At 41.9% G+C, this 14942-nt stretch overlaps 1 protein-coding gene across 2 annotated transcripts; it reads left to right on the top strand.

The window, feature by feature from the left end:
- Positions 1-4659: 4659 nt before the first annotated feature.
- On the top strand, positions 4660-13351 carry LOC309367836 (acetylserotonin O-methyltransferase-like). Of its 2 annotated transcripts, none has more exons than XM_081907468.1 (9): positions 4660-4770; positions 6384-6531; positions 6978-7152; positions 8266-8395; positions 10431-10499; positions 11216-11334; positions 11603-11743; positions 12084-12206; positions 12333-13350. In XM_081907468.1, the coding sequence occupies exons 2-9, from the start codon at positions 6460-6462 to the stop codon at positions 12539-12541; spliced, it is 1038 nt and encodes a 345-aa protein (XP_081763594.1). In that variant the 5' UTR covers positions 4660-4770; positions 6384-6459; the 3' UTR covers positions 12542-13350. The 2 variants fall into 2 exon arrangements, with proteins under 2 accessions (XP_081763594.1, XP_081763595.1); XM_081907469.1 differs by having other exon boundaries at positions 4666-4770; positions 6372-6531; positions 12333-13351.
- The last annotated feature ends 1591 nt before the right edge of the window (positions 13352-14942 follow it).

The following is a 14942-nucleotide window of genomic DNA, read 5'->3' as shown; positions in this document are numbered from 1 at the left end:
GGAGCACAAACCTGCCAACAGACCAAGTCCCCATTTAACCCAAAGCCCCAGGAACCAGGTGTCCCAGTTTTTATATTACTATTATTTCCAGGAACTCCATCATGTACTCTCCCAGGGGGTTCAGGTTTGAAATTTCATAACCTTTGAAGCTGGCTGTCCTGCCCTGTTTACTGCCTGGGATTTGAAATTAAATTTCCTTAAAATGTTCCCTCTTTCCACATCCAAGGGTCGCTCTGGGTCACACTTGCTTCTGTTGCTCTGAAAAGCCCCTTGGCCTCCTTCACAGTGACGTCCCTCTGTTACATAATGTATTGCCTTGGTGAACCCAAGCTGGACCTGATTTAGCCCTTTCAGTTAGGAATGGTGACCATTCTTACATCTCAGGCTCCCTCCCGGTATCAGTGCCAAGATGGCATCCCTTTTCAGTTAGCTGTAGATTTCCTCGGGTGCTGTCAGAACGGACAAAATCTCTTTGGGCTGTAGAAGAGCAAGGCTGGAGGTTGGGGTGGAATACAAGCATTCAGCCCGTAGCCCAACTGTCCCATAAACTGATTTGAGAGGAGCTCAGGAGACGAAGCCAGAAGGTGACATACCAGGTATGTCGCTGAGAATTTGTAAAGGCTTGGTGTGTGAGGGAAAACTAAAAGTAAGAACTGTTTGACGGTGGAACCGACTCCCTTGGGACATTGTGGACTCTCCTTCCTTGGAGGTTTTTAAGCAGAGCTTGGCTGGCCTCCTGTCATGGATGCTTTCGTTGAGATTCCTGGACTGGACCACCCTTGGGGTCCCTTCAAGTTCTACAGTTCTACAATTCTAAAAGCACACTCCCTGATTCTCGTTACATGTGAAATGCGCTATTTATCATACCACCTACAGTAAGTCCCATTTAGTTTCACAGGGCTTGCTCCCTGGTGTGTGTGTGTGTGTGTGTGTGTGTGTGTGTGTGTGTGTGTGTGTGCAGGATTCCACACTGAGCTACAATCTGGAAAACATCCTTAAGGTGCTTTAGGCAAGCTTCTTTTTCCCAGCCTTCATACATACACACCCCATATCTGTAATATGGAGGTAATAATACTACAGTGGTACCTCGGGTTAAGTACTTAATTCGTTCCGGAGGTCCGTTCTTAACCTGAAACTGTTCTTAACCTGAAGCACCACTTTAGCTAATGGGGCCGCCGGAGCATGATTTCTGTTCTCATCCTGAAGCAAAGTTCTTAACCCGAGGTACTATTTCTGCGTTAGCAGAGTCTGTAACCTGAAGCATCTGTAACCCAAGGTACCACTGTATTTGAAGTTTGGGGAGGTTACTCTAAATGCCACCTGAGGCGCCTCACTTAGCCCTGTAATTCTTGGTTGTCAAACTGAGGTTTCACTTAACAGAATAGGTGGCATTGCTGGCTGTTGTGGAGAGGTCAATGATTGTTTTTAGAGAGGAATTTCAAAGGGAAACCCCAAAGTGCAGTGGCCTAGCATGTCTTCATAGTGCCCGGGATGGTTGCCCCAGGGGGCATGGAGGGCAACATGAGGAGGACACAACAGGCAGGGCATGCCTCCTTTCAATCAGTCCAACTGGAAGAGCACAAGACCGTTGCTTCTTCCTCATTTCCTGCCAGCCCCACGCTGCTTTGTGAGGCTGGGATGTGGGAACGGACTCACGAAGCATTGAGGGGCTGATAGGGACCAGGTGAGGAGCAAAGTGCTCCTTCGAAAAAACTGCACCTGAGGCAATGGCCCCCCCTCAGCCTGTCCACGCTACGCCTCTGCTGGAGTGAAACTGCTACATCACAAGTACTGAAGACATTCGCTCCAATTCATTTGGGTCTGAATAAAGACAATGATTTGCAAGCTGAGTAAATTCACTCAGCACTACCAAGTCGGTTTCTTTCATGGCCTATCATCACTATCCTAAAGGGTACCTGTCCTTATCCGGCCTACAATGTAGCTCGAATTTGAACGGTTCCTATCTGTGTTTCTGGCATTCCATTTCCCTTGACCCCACTGCATACAACTCCAATGCCCACCCCACACCTCTTTCCACATCCAAGGGTCACTCTGGGTCACACCTGCTCCTGTTGCTCTGAAAAGCCCCTTGGCCTCCTTGATGCTGACATTCCTCTGTTATGTAATGCATGCTGGCATTGGCACACCCAAGCTGGGGCCGATTTAGCCCTTTCAGTTAGGCATGGTGACTCTTCTTACACCCCAAACTCCCTCCCGGTATCAGTGCCAAGCTGGCCTCTCTTTTCAGTTAGCTGCAGATTTCCATGGGAGCTGTCAGAACTGAGAAAATCTTTTTGGAAATTTGGAATAGAGTGAACTTGTCTTTGTTAGGATGAATATCAGTTATTAAGATGAATGTACTGCCAAAAATGTTGTTTTTCTTCCAGGCAATCCTGGTAGCAATATGGGATGCTTCAAAGATTGGCAAAAGGATATTTCAAAAATTGTATGGCGGGGCAAGAAGCTGTGAATAAAGTATAATTCATTAACAGATATTAATGATAGAGGAGGCTTCTCCCTGCCAGATCTGAAATTATATTACGAAGCCTCCTGTATTTGCTGGATCTGGGAATGGATGGAATTTAAAAATACAGATTTATTAGATTTGGAAGGCCATGACAATAGATTTGGCTGGCATGCGTACTTATGGTATGAAAAGGCAAGGGTACATCAAAGCTTTTGAAATCATGTTATAAGGAAAGCGGTTCTTAAAGTTTGGGAGAAGTATAAAGGATTATTAGACCAAAAAACACCATGGTGGCTTTCTCTATTAGAGGCAGTATCAGGGGAAAAATTAAATATGGACACTAAATGGGCTACATATAGAAAGTTGATAATTGAATCAGAAAACCAATTAAAATTGAAATAATTTAACTAAGTTAGAGAGAATGTAACAGATTGATTACAATATTTTCAGTTAAATGAAATATTTAAGAATGATAAAAAGATAGGATTTCCATATGAAATTTCAACTTTTCAGAGAGAAATAATAGAAAATGATACTTAATATAAAAAATGTATAATCTGTTGCTGGAATGGGAAATGAAAGATGAAGAGGTTAAATCAGTTATCATTAAATGGGCACAATATGTGGGACACAATATTCAAATGGAGGAATGGGAAAAACTATGGTAGAATGAGTTAAAATTTACAGCTTGTGTGGCGATTAAAGAAAATTATATGAAAATGATGTATAGATGGTACTGAACTCCAGTCAAATTAGAAAAAATGTAAAAAACTAAGGAAAGCAAGTGCTGGAAATGTAAAACAAGAGAAGGGACATGTGGGAGGACTGTAAAATTATAAAGAAATATTGGGAAATGATTTATAATGAAATAAAGAAGATGTTTAAAATAACCTTTGTTAAAAAACCAGAAGCTTTCCTATTAGGAATTACAGGAGTGGACTTACCAAGATCACAAAAGAATTTATTGCAACTACGGCCGCACAGACATTACTAACACAATATTGGAAAGAAGAAGGAATCCCAGCTAAAGAAGATTGGCAAGTTAAATGAATGGAATATGCTGAAATGCCAAAACTGACAATGAAATTAAGAAGAAAAGACGAAAATGAATTTAAGGAAGAATGGAAGATGTTTATTCCATATACAGCTTAAGTACTTAATTCGTTCCGGAGGTCTGTTCTTAACCTGAAACTGTTCTTAACCTGAAGCACCACTTTAGCTAATGGGGCCTCCCGCTGCCGCCGCACCGCCGGAGCACAATTTCTGTTCTCATCCTGAAGCAAAGGTCTTAACCTGAAGCACTATTTCTGGGTTAGCGGAGCCTGTAACCTGAAGCATATGTAACCTGAAGCATATGTAACCTGAGGTACCACTGTATACAGAAGCATTGTACACAGGTTAATACATTAGCAGGGTTCAAAGATTACTTGTAATTTTGTTATGAATGGACAATAAGTAACTTAAATGGTTTTCGGATTTAACAATGAACATGAGATATGTTGATTAATAATGGAACCAAGGAAGGGACTAGGGGGAAGTCAATCTGTTTTTTGTTTTCTGTTTTTGATTTTGTATTGTTGTTGTCTTTATTTTTGTTAGTTTTGGACAATTAATAAAATGTTATCATAAGTAAGTAAGTAAGTAAGTAAGTTTTAGAAAGACAGCATCTCTTTGGGCTGCAGAAGAGCTTTAAAAAAAGGCCAGACATTGAGGTGGAAAATGAGCATTTGGCCCAGAGTATTGAAGACATTCGCTTCAATTCATTTGGGTCTGAATAAAGGCAATGGTTTGCAGACGTAAATTCACTTAGCACTAACAAGCCTATCATGGCTATGTTGCTGTGCTAATCCTGCCTACATTGTAGCTCGAATCTGAACGGTTCCTATCTGTGTTTCTGGCATTTCAGTTCCCTCTGACCCCACTGCATCCATCTCCCCTTCCATTGCCCACCTCACACCTCCGTAATTGAGAATCGCGCCATGTCTGTGATGAAATAGACTCTAGTTCAGCACGTCTTGTGCCAGAATAACAAATGTGTGGTCCTTTGAGGTGCTTCAGGACTCTCTCGGTTTTTTTGTTCTTGTTTCTCCTCAGAGCAACTGATTCAGCAAATCCATTATTAGCTCCTGATCAAAGCTGCAATCCTAAACCCAATTAACTTGGTGGGTGGGGATGGCTACATGCTATTTAATCCAATGCAGCTGGTTTCTGAGTAGCCAAAGGACTGCACATCACAACACTGGCAACTTGGGACCTGTGCCTCATACGATTCCAGCTGCTACCTGGGAGCAAGCCACATAAAGGTTAGTCCTTTCGCTACTAATAGGTACCACTCTGGCGGGAAGGCAAACGGCGTTTCTGTGCGCTGCTCTGGTTTCGCCAGAAGTGGTTTAGTCATGCTGGCCCCATGAACCAGAAGCTGGGTGGGCATGCCCTAAGGTGAAAGACTTCTGGAAAAAGATTTATAATGAGTTGAAAAAGATGTTGAAATATACCTTTATTAAAAAACCAGAAGCCTTTCTACTTGGAATAATAGGTTTGGAATTGCTCAAGAAAGATGTTAGGCTGTTTTTGTATGCCACAACTGCAGAAAGAATTTTGTTAGCTAAATATGGGAAATTACAAGAATTACCAACAGTGGAGGAATGGCAGATGAAGATGATGGACTTTCTGGAGCTGGCTGACCTGACCGGTAGAATCCGCGAACAGGGGGAGGAGGATTACCAAGAAGAATGGAAGAAATTTAAGGACTATTTAGCAAAATATTCTAAGATAATATAAGTAGCATTATTTGTGAGTACCAAATTGGCTTGGGACTTAAATGTTTTAAATTTTATAATATTATGGATATAAGTGATATAGGATAAGAAAGAAAGATGTTAATTTATTAAGTTAATTTTATTGGAAATTAGTATTGGAAAACTGCTACAATGAGCTATATGGAAACACAGCTTGAGGGATTTGAGGAAGTCATCTAATAATGGTTATAAAAGTATGATTATAACAGCTAGGATAAATGTTTGTATGTTTGTTTGTCTGTTTTTTATATTGTAATGTTTTTTCTTTTATGTTGTTTATGTTTGTTATAAATTTGAAAAATTAATTAAAAAAATGGGGGGGGGGAATGACCCGAAAGCTGTATGCCGGCTCCCTCGGCCAATAAAGTGAGATGAACGCCACAATCCCAGAGTCGTCCGCGACTGGACTTAACGGTCAGGGGTACCTTTACCTTTTACCTTTCCTTCAAGGAGTTCATGGTGACATCCCTGGTTCTCCCTCATTGTTCATATTCTTTCTCTTGGAATCCCCTTGTTTCCATTCTCATGTTCCAATCTCTTAAATTTTAACTTTTCTTCTTCATGCTTTACCTATCCTCATTCAGCTTTACTATTTGTATATTTTCCTGAATTTCTCTATAGCGTTATCAAAATAATTCATTTTGAGAAGTGAGTTATTTAGTGAACTTCTTGGTAATTTTTGCCATTAACATTTGTTGACTTGGGCACAAAAATGGCTACCACTTATGTGACTTGTATGTGACACTTCTTTGTTAACGTGTTTCTGTATTTTAAGACTTTCCAAGTGGCCTCATTTCAGCAAGAGTGTTTTCTCTAAACCACCTGCTCTCTCTTCTGATGAACTTTCTCCAATAACTTGTTAATTTTGCATTTCCAGACACCAGCTGATTTTCTCTCACTTGTCAGGTTCTGATATCACATTTTCCTCACATCGGCAAAGTCAATAATTTCCAGGTACTTCCTTCCTCCTGCACTTGTGAGAAAGAAATCCTTTTTCCACCTATGCCTTTACTTAGCAGATGGGGACTTCCCCATAAACATCTCTGGCCTCAGTCATTTACAAAGTCCATTAAGTTTGATTTTGACCTAGACATTTATCATTTCAGTGTCATTTTCAGTGAATTCTGAATAAAAGGACTACAACTTGCTCATCAGAGGAAAACTGTGAGATATCTGACAGAGAAGTAAAGAACAATGAGTGCTACAGAAGAAGCTGAAGCTTTGAAACTGTTATTTCGGAATCAGTATTCATTTCTAATTTCAAAGGTAGAAGTATTGTCTGCAAAATTTAATGCTTGCAAGGACTTTGAAACTTTCAGCTTGTAAATGGATGTGTAGAATCAAACATGCCTTTAAATGGCAAGGCAAATCTTACAGTTACAGGGGTCAACCCAGCACAAACAAAGGCAGAAACTTCAAATATTGCTAATGTCACTTGAATGTATTAATAAGAAAATGAGAAGAACTGTGAGTCTATGTTTGGGACCCATAGCACAGGTGGGATACAGCAATAATTTAAAATTAACTTGCTTAAGATACCTATGTTCCACTTTTCTTTATATAATTCACGGGGACGCTCAACAGAAATATTTATTATATATATGATAACATTTTTGTATTTCAAAAGTATCTTGTTCCTTTTGCAAAGTCAGTAACTATAGACCATTTTTAACTCTTTCCTTTTGTACTCCCTCGCTCCTTTTTGCATCCAGATTATGTTTACTGCCTCTGATCTTGGTGTATTTGATCTGCTGATGGAGTCCAAGGAACCGCTGACTTCAGTGTCTATTGCTGAACGTCTGGGTACCAGTCCCCTTGGGATGGAGAGACTGCTGGACGCCTGTGTTGGCTACAAGTTCCTGCAAGTGGAGAGGAAGGACAACCAAAGTATTTATTCTTTATTTGGAAATTTAACCAACACTATAAAGTCAAAATACCATTTAATCCCCCCCCCCCCAGTAAGCAGGAGAGATGATCTGTTGGATGTGCTTGTACCTTGTTGTTTACAAATGTCAGTGAGAAAGCTCATTAGCAAATAGGCAGCTAGCGCAGGTAACTAAGCAGCTGTAAGGGAAGCGGGTGGTGCTGTGGTCTAAACCACTGAGCCTCTTGGGCTTGCTGATCAGAAAGTGCACTCCCTTTGCTCTGTCCTAGCTCCTGTCAACCTTGTAGTAGTGAAAGCATGCCAGTGCAAGCAATTATAAATAGGTATTATTGCAGTGGGAAGATAAATGGCATTACCCTGTGCTCTGACTTCTGTCATGGTATTCCATTGTGCCAGAAGCGGTTTAGTCATGCTGGCCACATGACCCAGAAAGCTGTCTGTGGACAAATGCTGGCTCCCACGGCCTAAAAGCGAGAAGAGCTCTGCAACCCCGTAGTCACCTTTGACTGGACTTAACCATCCAGGGGTCCTTTACCTTTTTACCTTTTTACTAAGCACCAATGCAGCTCAGGACATTCAGAGTCTGTCCTCCTGATTTAGATGTTACAATGGAAAAAAGTTGCCTGGTGTTCATATATTTCTAATACTTCACTCCGGATCTCAGAATGGCCACTCCTAGTGGCTGCTTATAGCAGGCATAGGCAAACTCGGCCCTCCAGATGTTTTCGGACTACAACTCCCATGATCCCTAGCTAACAGGACCAGTGGTCAGGGATGATGGGAATTGCAGTCCCAAAAAACATCTGGAGAGCCGAGTTTGCCTATGCCTGGTTTATAGCATTGGTGACCATGTGGCAGCTTTGCACCCTGAAGTTCCACTGCCAGCAGGTGGAGGCCTAGTCTTTCCATACTTTTCTCTGGACGAGAAGCTGGAAAATTGCAGTCTTGGTGTTGCACGTTTTTTCCAATGAGGGCAGCATGCCGTGGAATAACAGAAATGTGTCTTCTGCCTCATTATTCTTGTTTCAAGCATTTTGTCCCAGCAGAATCGGAAAAGGAAAGGGGCTTTGCACAGAGGTGTGAAAACGTTAATCTTTTGTTCCCTTTGTTTTAAGCGCTTTATGGAAATACCAACCTTGCCAATCTCTACCTTGGCAAAAGAAGCCCAAAGACTCAGTATTATTCCTTGAAGTTCAATGCTGAATTTGTCTATACGAGAGCACAGCACCTGGCTGATTCTGTGAGGTGAGAAGGATAGCACTGAAGTGGGGAACATAATGTCACAGTGTTGTAGGGTTGCCACCTGTCCTGTATAATACAGGATTGTCCTGTAAATGTAAAATGGTAGTGGATCCTTCCTCAGTAGGGATAATTCCAGATGAGCAATCACAAACACTAACCTTCCTGCTGCTCACCCACTGTAAGCTCCAAACTGTAAGCTCACCCACTGTAAGCTACAAACAGAATTACAATTGCCTTTCTATTTTGTCAGTTATCTTGTACTTGTTCTGTTTGCCTCTCGCTGTGCTATCGTGTTTTTGCTCTATAAGACTCACTTTTTCCCTCCTAAAAAGTAAGGGGAAATGTGTGTGCGTCTTTTGGAGTGAATGCAGGCTGCGCAGCTATCCCAGAAGCCAGAACAGCAAGAGGAATTGCTGCTTTCGCTGCATAGCGATCCCCTCTTGTTGTTCTGGTTTCTGAGATTCAGAATATTTTTTTTTCTTGTTTTCCTCCTCCAAAAACTAGTTGCGTCCTGTGGCCTGGTGCGTCTTATAGAGCGAAAAATACTAAGTAGGAGCTGGCATGACATAGCTACTGTGGGATGAGCCATTTGAAGCTTAGCACATATTCACTATACTGTATAACCCTTACAGTGAATACTATCTAACGACACCCATTTATTCTTCAAAATGTTTATTTATTGCTGAAACACTTCTTAGGTTGTAGATATACACTTTTTATAATGAAAGTGTGTTACAACACCATTAGGATTTGATGTTATTTTCAACAAAATGATTAAAAACAAGACCACTACCATAGTAGCTGCTGCAATTAACCATGTTGTTAAAATGGCTGTGAATTTAAGGTTGGATTTTGGGTAGTATGCTATAATGCTCTATGTATTGTATTATGATATTTTAGCACTATAGAAAAATATATAAAAAAGGAGCTTTATAGCTTTTATCTTATAATACTGTACTGTTCCTCACTTTTGTTTACATTTTTTTACTGATTATTAAAAGATTGATAAAAAGGGTAATAAAATGGTAAAACTCACAGACATTACAAATAAACAAACCTGTGATTGTTAGACACAGCTTTGACAACAAATGTAATTGTATGAGTAGTAAACTTGGTTTAATTGTTTTGCTGAAGGCAAAGGAGAGCCGGAGGCCTGTCAAGATGGATATAAAAGAAAATAAGAACTGGATAATAAGAACTGGGTTTGAACTGGAAATGAGGAGTGGAAAGATCTCCTTTTGTGGAGATCTGAAGATCTATGGTCTATAAATCTGATTAAGGTGGAAGTTAGAGCCTTTGGGCTATTTGGACTTAAAAGGATCGAGAAACAGGACTTGAGCTCCACCTTTAAATATGGAGGTCTGGCTGGAAGGAACATGGACATTATAGGGATAGTGCCCCTCCGAGATTTGGTGTTTAATATAAAGGACTTTCAAAGAAACCGGCAGAGAGGGACTGAAAGAGATTTAAGGGCCTCAGACGTGAGGTTGCCAGGCTGATAAAAGATGGACAAATGAACAATGGTTTGGGGATTCAAACCGGGGAAGGGAGGGTGGGGTCTGGAAATCCAAAGGTTGTACAAAAATACTCTGATTTTTTTATATATATTTTTCTTTTTGTGTTGCCACTAGTAGTAAAAGGGGGAATTCGTGGAAGGGAAACTGGGACGATCTTAGAAAAAGTCTTTAAGTATAATGATTGATGTATATAAGCTAAAAGTTGATATATAAACTGAACTTAACATAACAATAAATTAAGGCTAAAATTTAGGGATAAGAACTTGCTGAACAAACTTTTGGATATGGAATACAAGAAGGGGAGGCAAGGGGAAGCTGCGGAAAAAAAGGTATTGAAATATGGACTGTAAACGTTGAATTTTTTTTCTCTCTCTTTTTTTTGTTTTACTTTTTTATGTATTATTTGAAACTCCAATAAATATCATTATTTTTTTAAAATTGTTTTGCTGAAGAGGATGAAATTTAATTCTGTAGTTTTGATGCTCATTCTTTCTTAAAGTAAAACAAATATTCTCTTTCAGGGAAGGAGAGGCTCAGACATATAGATTAAGTGACATTTCTACAAAAGATTTCTATGAGGCTACGTACAGGTACAGAAAAAAAATGCATTTTTGTAGATCTTGTTTCTTTTTAAAGAATGGGCAAAGCTTTCCCTTTGCAATTTGTGTGAAACCTGTTGCTAACTTGTATTCACCTGATGTCTAAAATTAGATTCCTTGCTATCAGGTGTTACATTACACAAACTACATAGGAGCCAACTCCTAGGGGCCACGGGAGCTTCGGCCCCAAAATAAAATATTTGAGGGGTAGGTTTCCCCCCCCCCCCCAGGTTGATGGGCATTCCCATTCAAATGGTGTGTATGCACCGTGTTATGTGATCAGTTATGAGGGGTGGGGCTTACCTGGGCCCACACTATATTTTATTCAAGTTGGTACCCTAACAGACTAGTTGCGAAGACCCTGCCTTGTTTGCCTTCAGTATTTTCGAATGTTGAAGCACAACTTCTTTTAGTCATAGCAAACAGCCTTTTCTGAGTCGGGTGAGAGGAACAGCTACAGCAAATGATGTATTATTCATATTAATACTACTACTGCTATTAGTAGTAGTATTTAAATTTGAGTATGGATTATGGATACATCCCATCATGATCGGTACAATGGGAAGAAGAAGGATGAGGCCGAAGAAAGGAAATCCACACACAACTAAAAAGCAACAGCATTATGTGGAATATGGCTCCTGTCTAGAACCATCCTCTGTTCAAAGATATGCCCTCTGTTAACTCACAATGCAATTTTGAATTACTAGATCAGAAAGCAGCTTGCGCGAATTCATGGAGTTTATGCATGAGATGTGGAGCCTCTGTGGTCGAGATGTGTTGAATGCATTTGATCTCTCTAATTTCCCACTAGTTTGTGATTTGGGAGGTAAGTACCATAAATTCTCACATGTCTTCCCATGCTGGCACTCCGAAATCATAAGGCTGCTGTTGTAGAACAGGAAACATCCTTCAATGACCCAAGCTCTGAACTATCAAATCCTCAGAACTGCAAAATAGTAAATACTTGCCATTGAATGAAATGACTGGACAGCCACCTATTTGGTATACTATCTTAGAGTTTTGCACATGAAGTTTTGGGGGAAACTTTGATATGCACAACATGTTCATTTTTTCCCTTTGGTTCTCCCCTTAAGGATGCAGTGGAGCCCTAGCAAAGGAATATATTTCATTGTATCCAAATTCTACAGTGACCATTTTAGACCTACCTGAAGTAGTGGAAACAGGAAAGAAGCATTTTGTCTCCTCAGAGGAACACAGAATTATTTTTCACAAAGGTAAAATGCTGTTTTATTCTACAAAGGTTACGGTGTTTTCTTCCACTAACAAACAAGGCAACCATGCACTAAGCAGGGATCAAGAATCAGGGACCCTTCAGTTATGGTTGAACTACAACTCCCATCATTCCTGACCATGCTGACTGGGGCTGATGGGAGTTGGAAACCATGAGAACAGATCTTCCCAGGACTCTTATGTTCAGCTTTCCCTCCTTACAGTAGAAGCACCAGGAGACAGAAGTGCACACCTTATAGCTACAAATTTGAGAAAGATAAAATGAAGTATACTTTCCGAAAGAATAATAATTATTTCACCGGTTCTCTGCTTGTTTTATTTCAGGTGATGCTTTTAAAGATCCAATTCCAGAAGCTGACCTGTATATTTTGGTTAGGACCCTACACTGCTTTACAGATGAGAAGTGTGTGCAACTGCTAACCAGACTGCACAGGGCCTGCAAGCCTGGTAGGTGCATGGTGTCAAAGGTGTTTCCTGTGGGAACTGATTCTGATACTAATCTGCTTGGATTTCCAGTAACATACTGCTTCTTAATATGTAATGGTGCATCTTCCATGTCCTATTCTAAAACAGGTGGTGGAGTTCTAGTAGTGGAAATAGTTCTCAACGAAGACAGAACGGGGCCACTGGAAGCTCATATATATGGTTTGGTTATGCTGCTTTGTACTGCAGGAAAAGAACGGACCCCATCAGAGTACAATGCGCTTCTCAGTGCCGCCGGCTTCAAGGATATTCAGCAAAAGAAAGCAATCCTCTTTGATGCCATTTTAGGAAGAAAATAACATTGACCAAGAACATTCTATGAGCGCCGTGACTGAATGGATATATTTCAGCCTGATTCTTTGCAGCCATAACTGAACAGACTTACTACCCTTGAACTTAGCCAAAAGGCTGAGAAGTGATGGCACTGAACGTGTTCAACCGCTATACTTTGTTTGGCAAATCCTCGCTATGTGGAAATATTTCCCACCCTTTAGCATTACGGTAGAATTCTAAGAGAAGCTAGGACAATAATAAAAATGGCTACATCTAAACCACTGTTGTATTAGTAGTTGTCATATTTTTTCATAGTAGTGTTTCTTCAACTGTTTTTAAACTACAACTCCCATCATCACCAGCTACCAGTGATCAGGGATGATGGGAATTGTAGTTCCAAAACAGCAAGTTGGGGAAACACTGATTTATAAGTTTTATAGAGAGATTTATAGAGAGATCTTGAAGCAGTTTCCTTCTTCTAGATGGTATGCTGGTTGGAGCTGATGGGAGCTGAAGTCTAGCAACATTAGGGAGGCCACAAATTCCCCATCCCTGTCTTAGAGTATTGGACCAGGGCCACAGAAAGCTCCCATGTGCAAAGTAGAGAAGGTGTGATTTAGTCAGTGATCATCATCCTTGTGGGCTCTGGCTAGACCATTCCTACAAGCCGTAGGTGTGACGTTGACATATGAGAGTGCTGGAGGTGAAATAGTTAATCAGGTTACCCAATCAGAACCCCAGGGGGTGGAGTCAGAGGGACTATAAAACCAGCTTTGGGAGGGGCGAAGGGAGGAGTTTGTTGGGAGTTGGGTGGTTGGTTGGAGTGGGAGTGAGTTGGGATAGAGGTTGAGTTAGTGTAGCGAAATAAGCTGAGTCAGGAACTGTTAGGAGCTAGGAAGACAAGTAAATATCTGAGAGGTGGTTTAGTGAGTGAGAGCAGGTAGCAGAAGTTATAGGTCTGGATAGGCACCCCATGATTGTAATTGACCGATACCGTTTATGATACCACATGCTTGTTAAACTGCAACAAATAAACAGAAGTTCATGTTCCAATTTAACCCTGACTGGACTCAGTATTCTACTAAGTAGGGCCTGGGTGATGGCAGTGAGAAATAAAGTGGTGGCACAGGGATCAATAGATGGTGAAATGTCTGGGGACCCTGTGTGATCGCCACAGTAGGTTCCATTGTGGCAGGAAGGACTGCATCCAAACTTGCCTTGACCCTCATGTTGCTTGCCAAATTCCTTTGTGTTAAGTTGTGGGTTGACATAGCAGCCGGCACAGCGATTTCTTCAAGAAGCTCTTTATTTTGTAAGCTGGAATAGAACTGACTGCAAACAGCTCAGCCGGCCTGCTTTTATAGGCAGCCGGCTGTCAACATTGTAACAACAACAGCCCAGAGTTCCCGCCTAAAATAACTGACGCGGACCTGAGTGAAAACTATCTACAGACCTGAGTGAAAACTATATACAGTATCCCCCTGTTGGCCCAGGGTGAAACTACACTACATAACACCCCTCCCCACCGAGATAAGGCGTTAGTTACAATCATAATGGTTTCCTTATATACAGCACTACGCGTAATGGTTCAATTAGGCACAAAAGCATATCGGTTACATTTCCCATACTTAGACCAACAGTGATACATGTCCAACAATATAGTCCTTTAAATAAGTTGGGCGCTTGGAAACTCTGCCAGACCGCCGGGGACTGGTAGCCAAGTCCGGAGGGCCACACAGTTCTCGCTGAGGCTGTGGTGCGACCCTAGGTGGCATTGGAACCAACTCCCCTGGATCCGCTGCTGTGGGTGGAGCCTCCGCAAGTGGAGTGGTCTGAGTCTGTTCTGAAGCGGCTTGGTTCGGCTCCACGCTGGCAGTTTGCGAGGGAGGTGTAGGTGGGGCCTCGCCATCTGTACGTGTCTCTTCTGGAGCCGCAAGCGCAGTTGGGGGCACCTCAGTAGTGTCCAAGTCCCCAACCCTGCGCCTAAGCTGGTCTATGTGCCGTCGCCACAAGCGTCCGTCTTCGAGTGCCACCTGGTACGAGCGAGGTCCAGTGACTCCCACTACTGTGGCTGGCACCCAAGGAATGTCCCCCACATAGTTCCGGGCAAAGACCTGGTTTCCTGGGACAAATGACCGTGGTGCGTTGGCACAGCCTGGGGGTTCAGCCACGGCAAAGTCCGGGTGTAGCCGGTCGAGCGGTGACCTGAGGCGGCGGCCCATAAGCAATTCAGCAGGACTCCTCCCTGTGGCCGCATGAGGGGTGATGTGTTGCACAAACAAGTATTCGGCGACCCGCTCATGCCAGTCTCCCCGGTCCAGGCGCGCCAGTGCCTCTTTTGCCGAGCGCAACATTCTTTCCGCTTGCCCGTTGCTGGATGGATGAAAGGGTGCCGTTAGGGCATGGCGGATGCCCAGTCCCAAAAGA

This window comes from Podarcis melisellensis (assembly GCF_964234715.1).
Source record: "Podarcis melisellensis genome assembly, chromosome: 4".
NCBI lineage: Eukaryota > Metazoa > Chordata > Lepidosauria > Squamata > Lacertidae > Podarcis > Podarcis melisellensis.
The sequence above is the reverse complement of the archived record's forward strand: the minus strand, read 5'-3'. Positions and strand labels throughout refer to the sequence as shown.

What these genes read in the sequence shown, in the direction of transcription:
- LOC309367836 (XM_081907469.1), top strand. Translation starts at nt 6,460, where the DNA reads ATGAGTGCTACAGAAGAAGCTGAAGCTTTGAAACTGTTATTTCGGAAT. An exon ending in ATTCATTTCTAATTTCAAAG is followed by an intron (nt 6,532 to 6,977) that starts GTAGAAGTATTG and finishes TTTTGCATCCAG; the next exon opens with ATTATGTTTACTGCCTCTGA. An exon ending in CAGAATTATTTTTCACAAAG is followed by an intron (nt 11,744 to 12,083) that starts GTAAAATGCTGT and finishes GTTTTATTTCAG; the next exon opens with GTGATGCTTTTAAAGATCCA.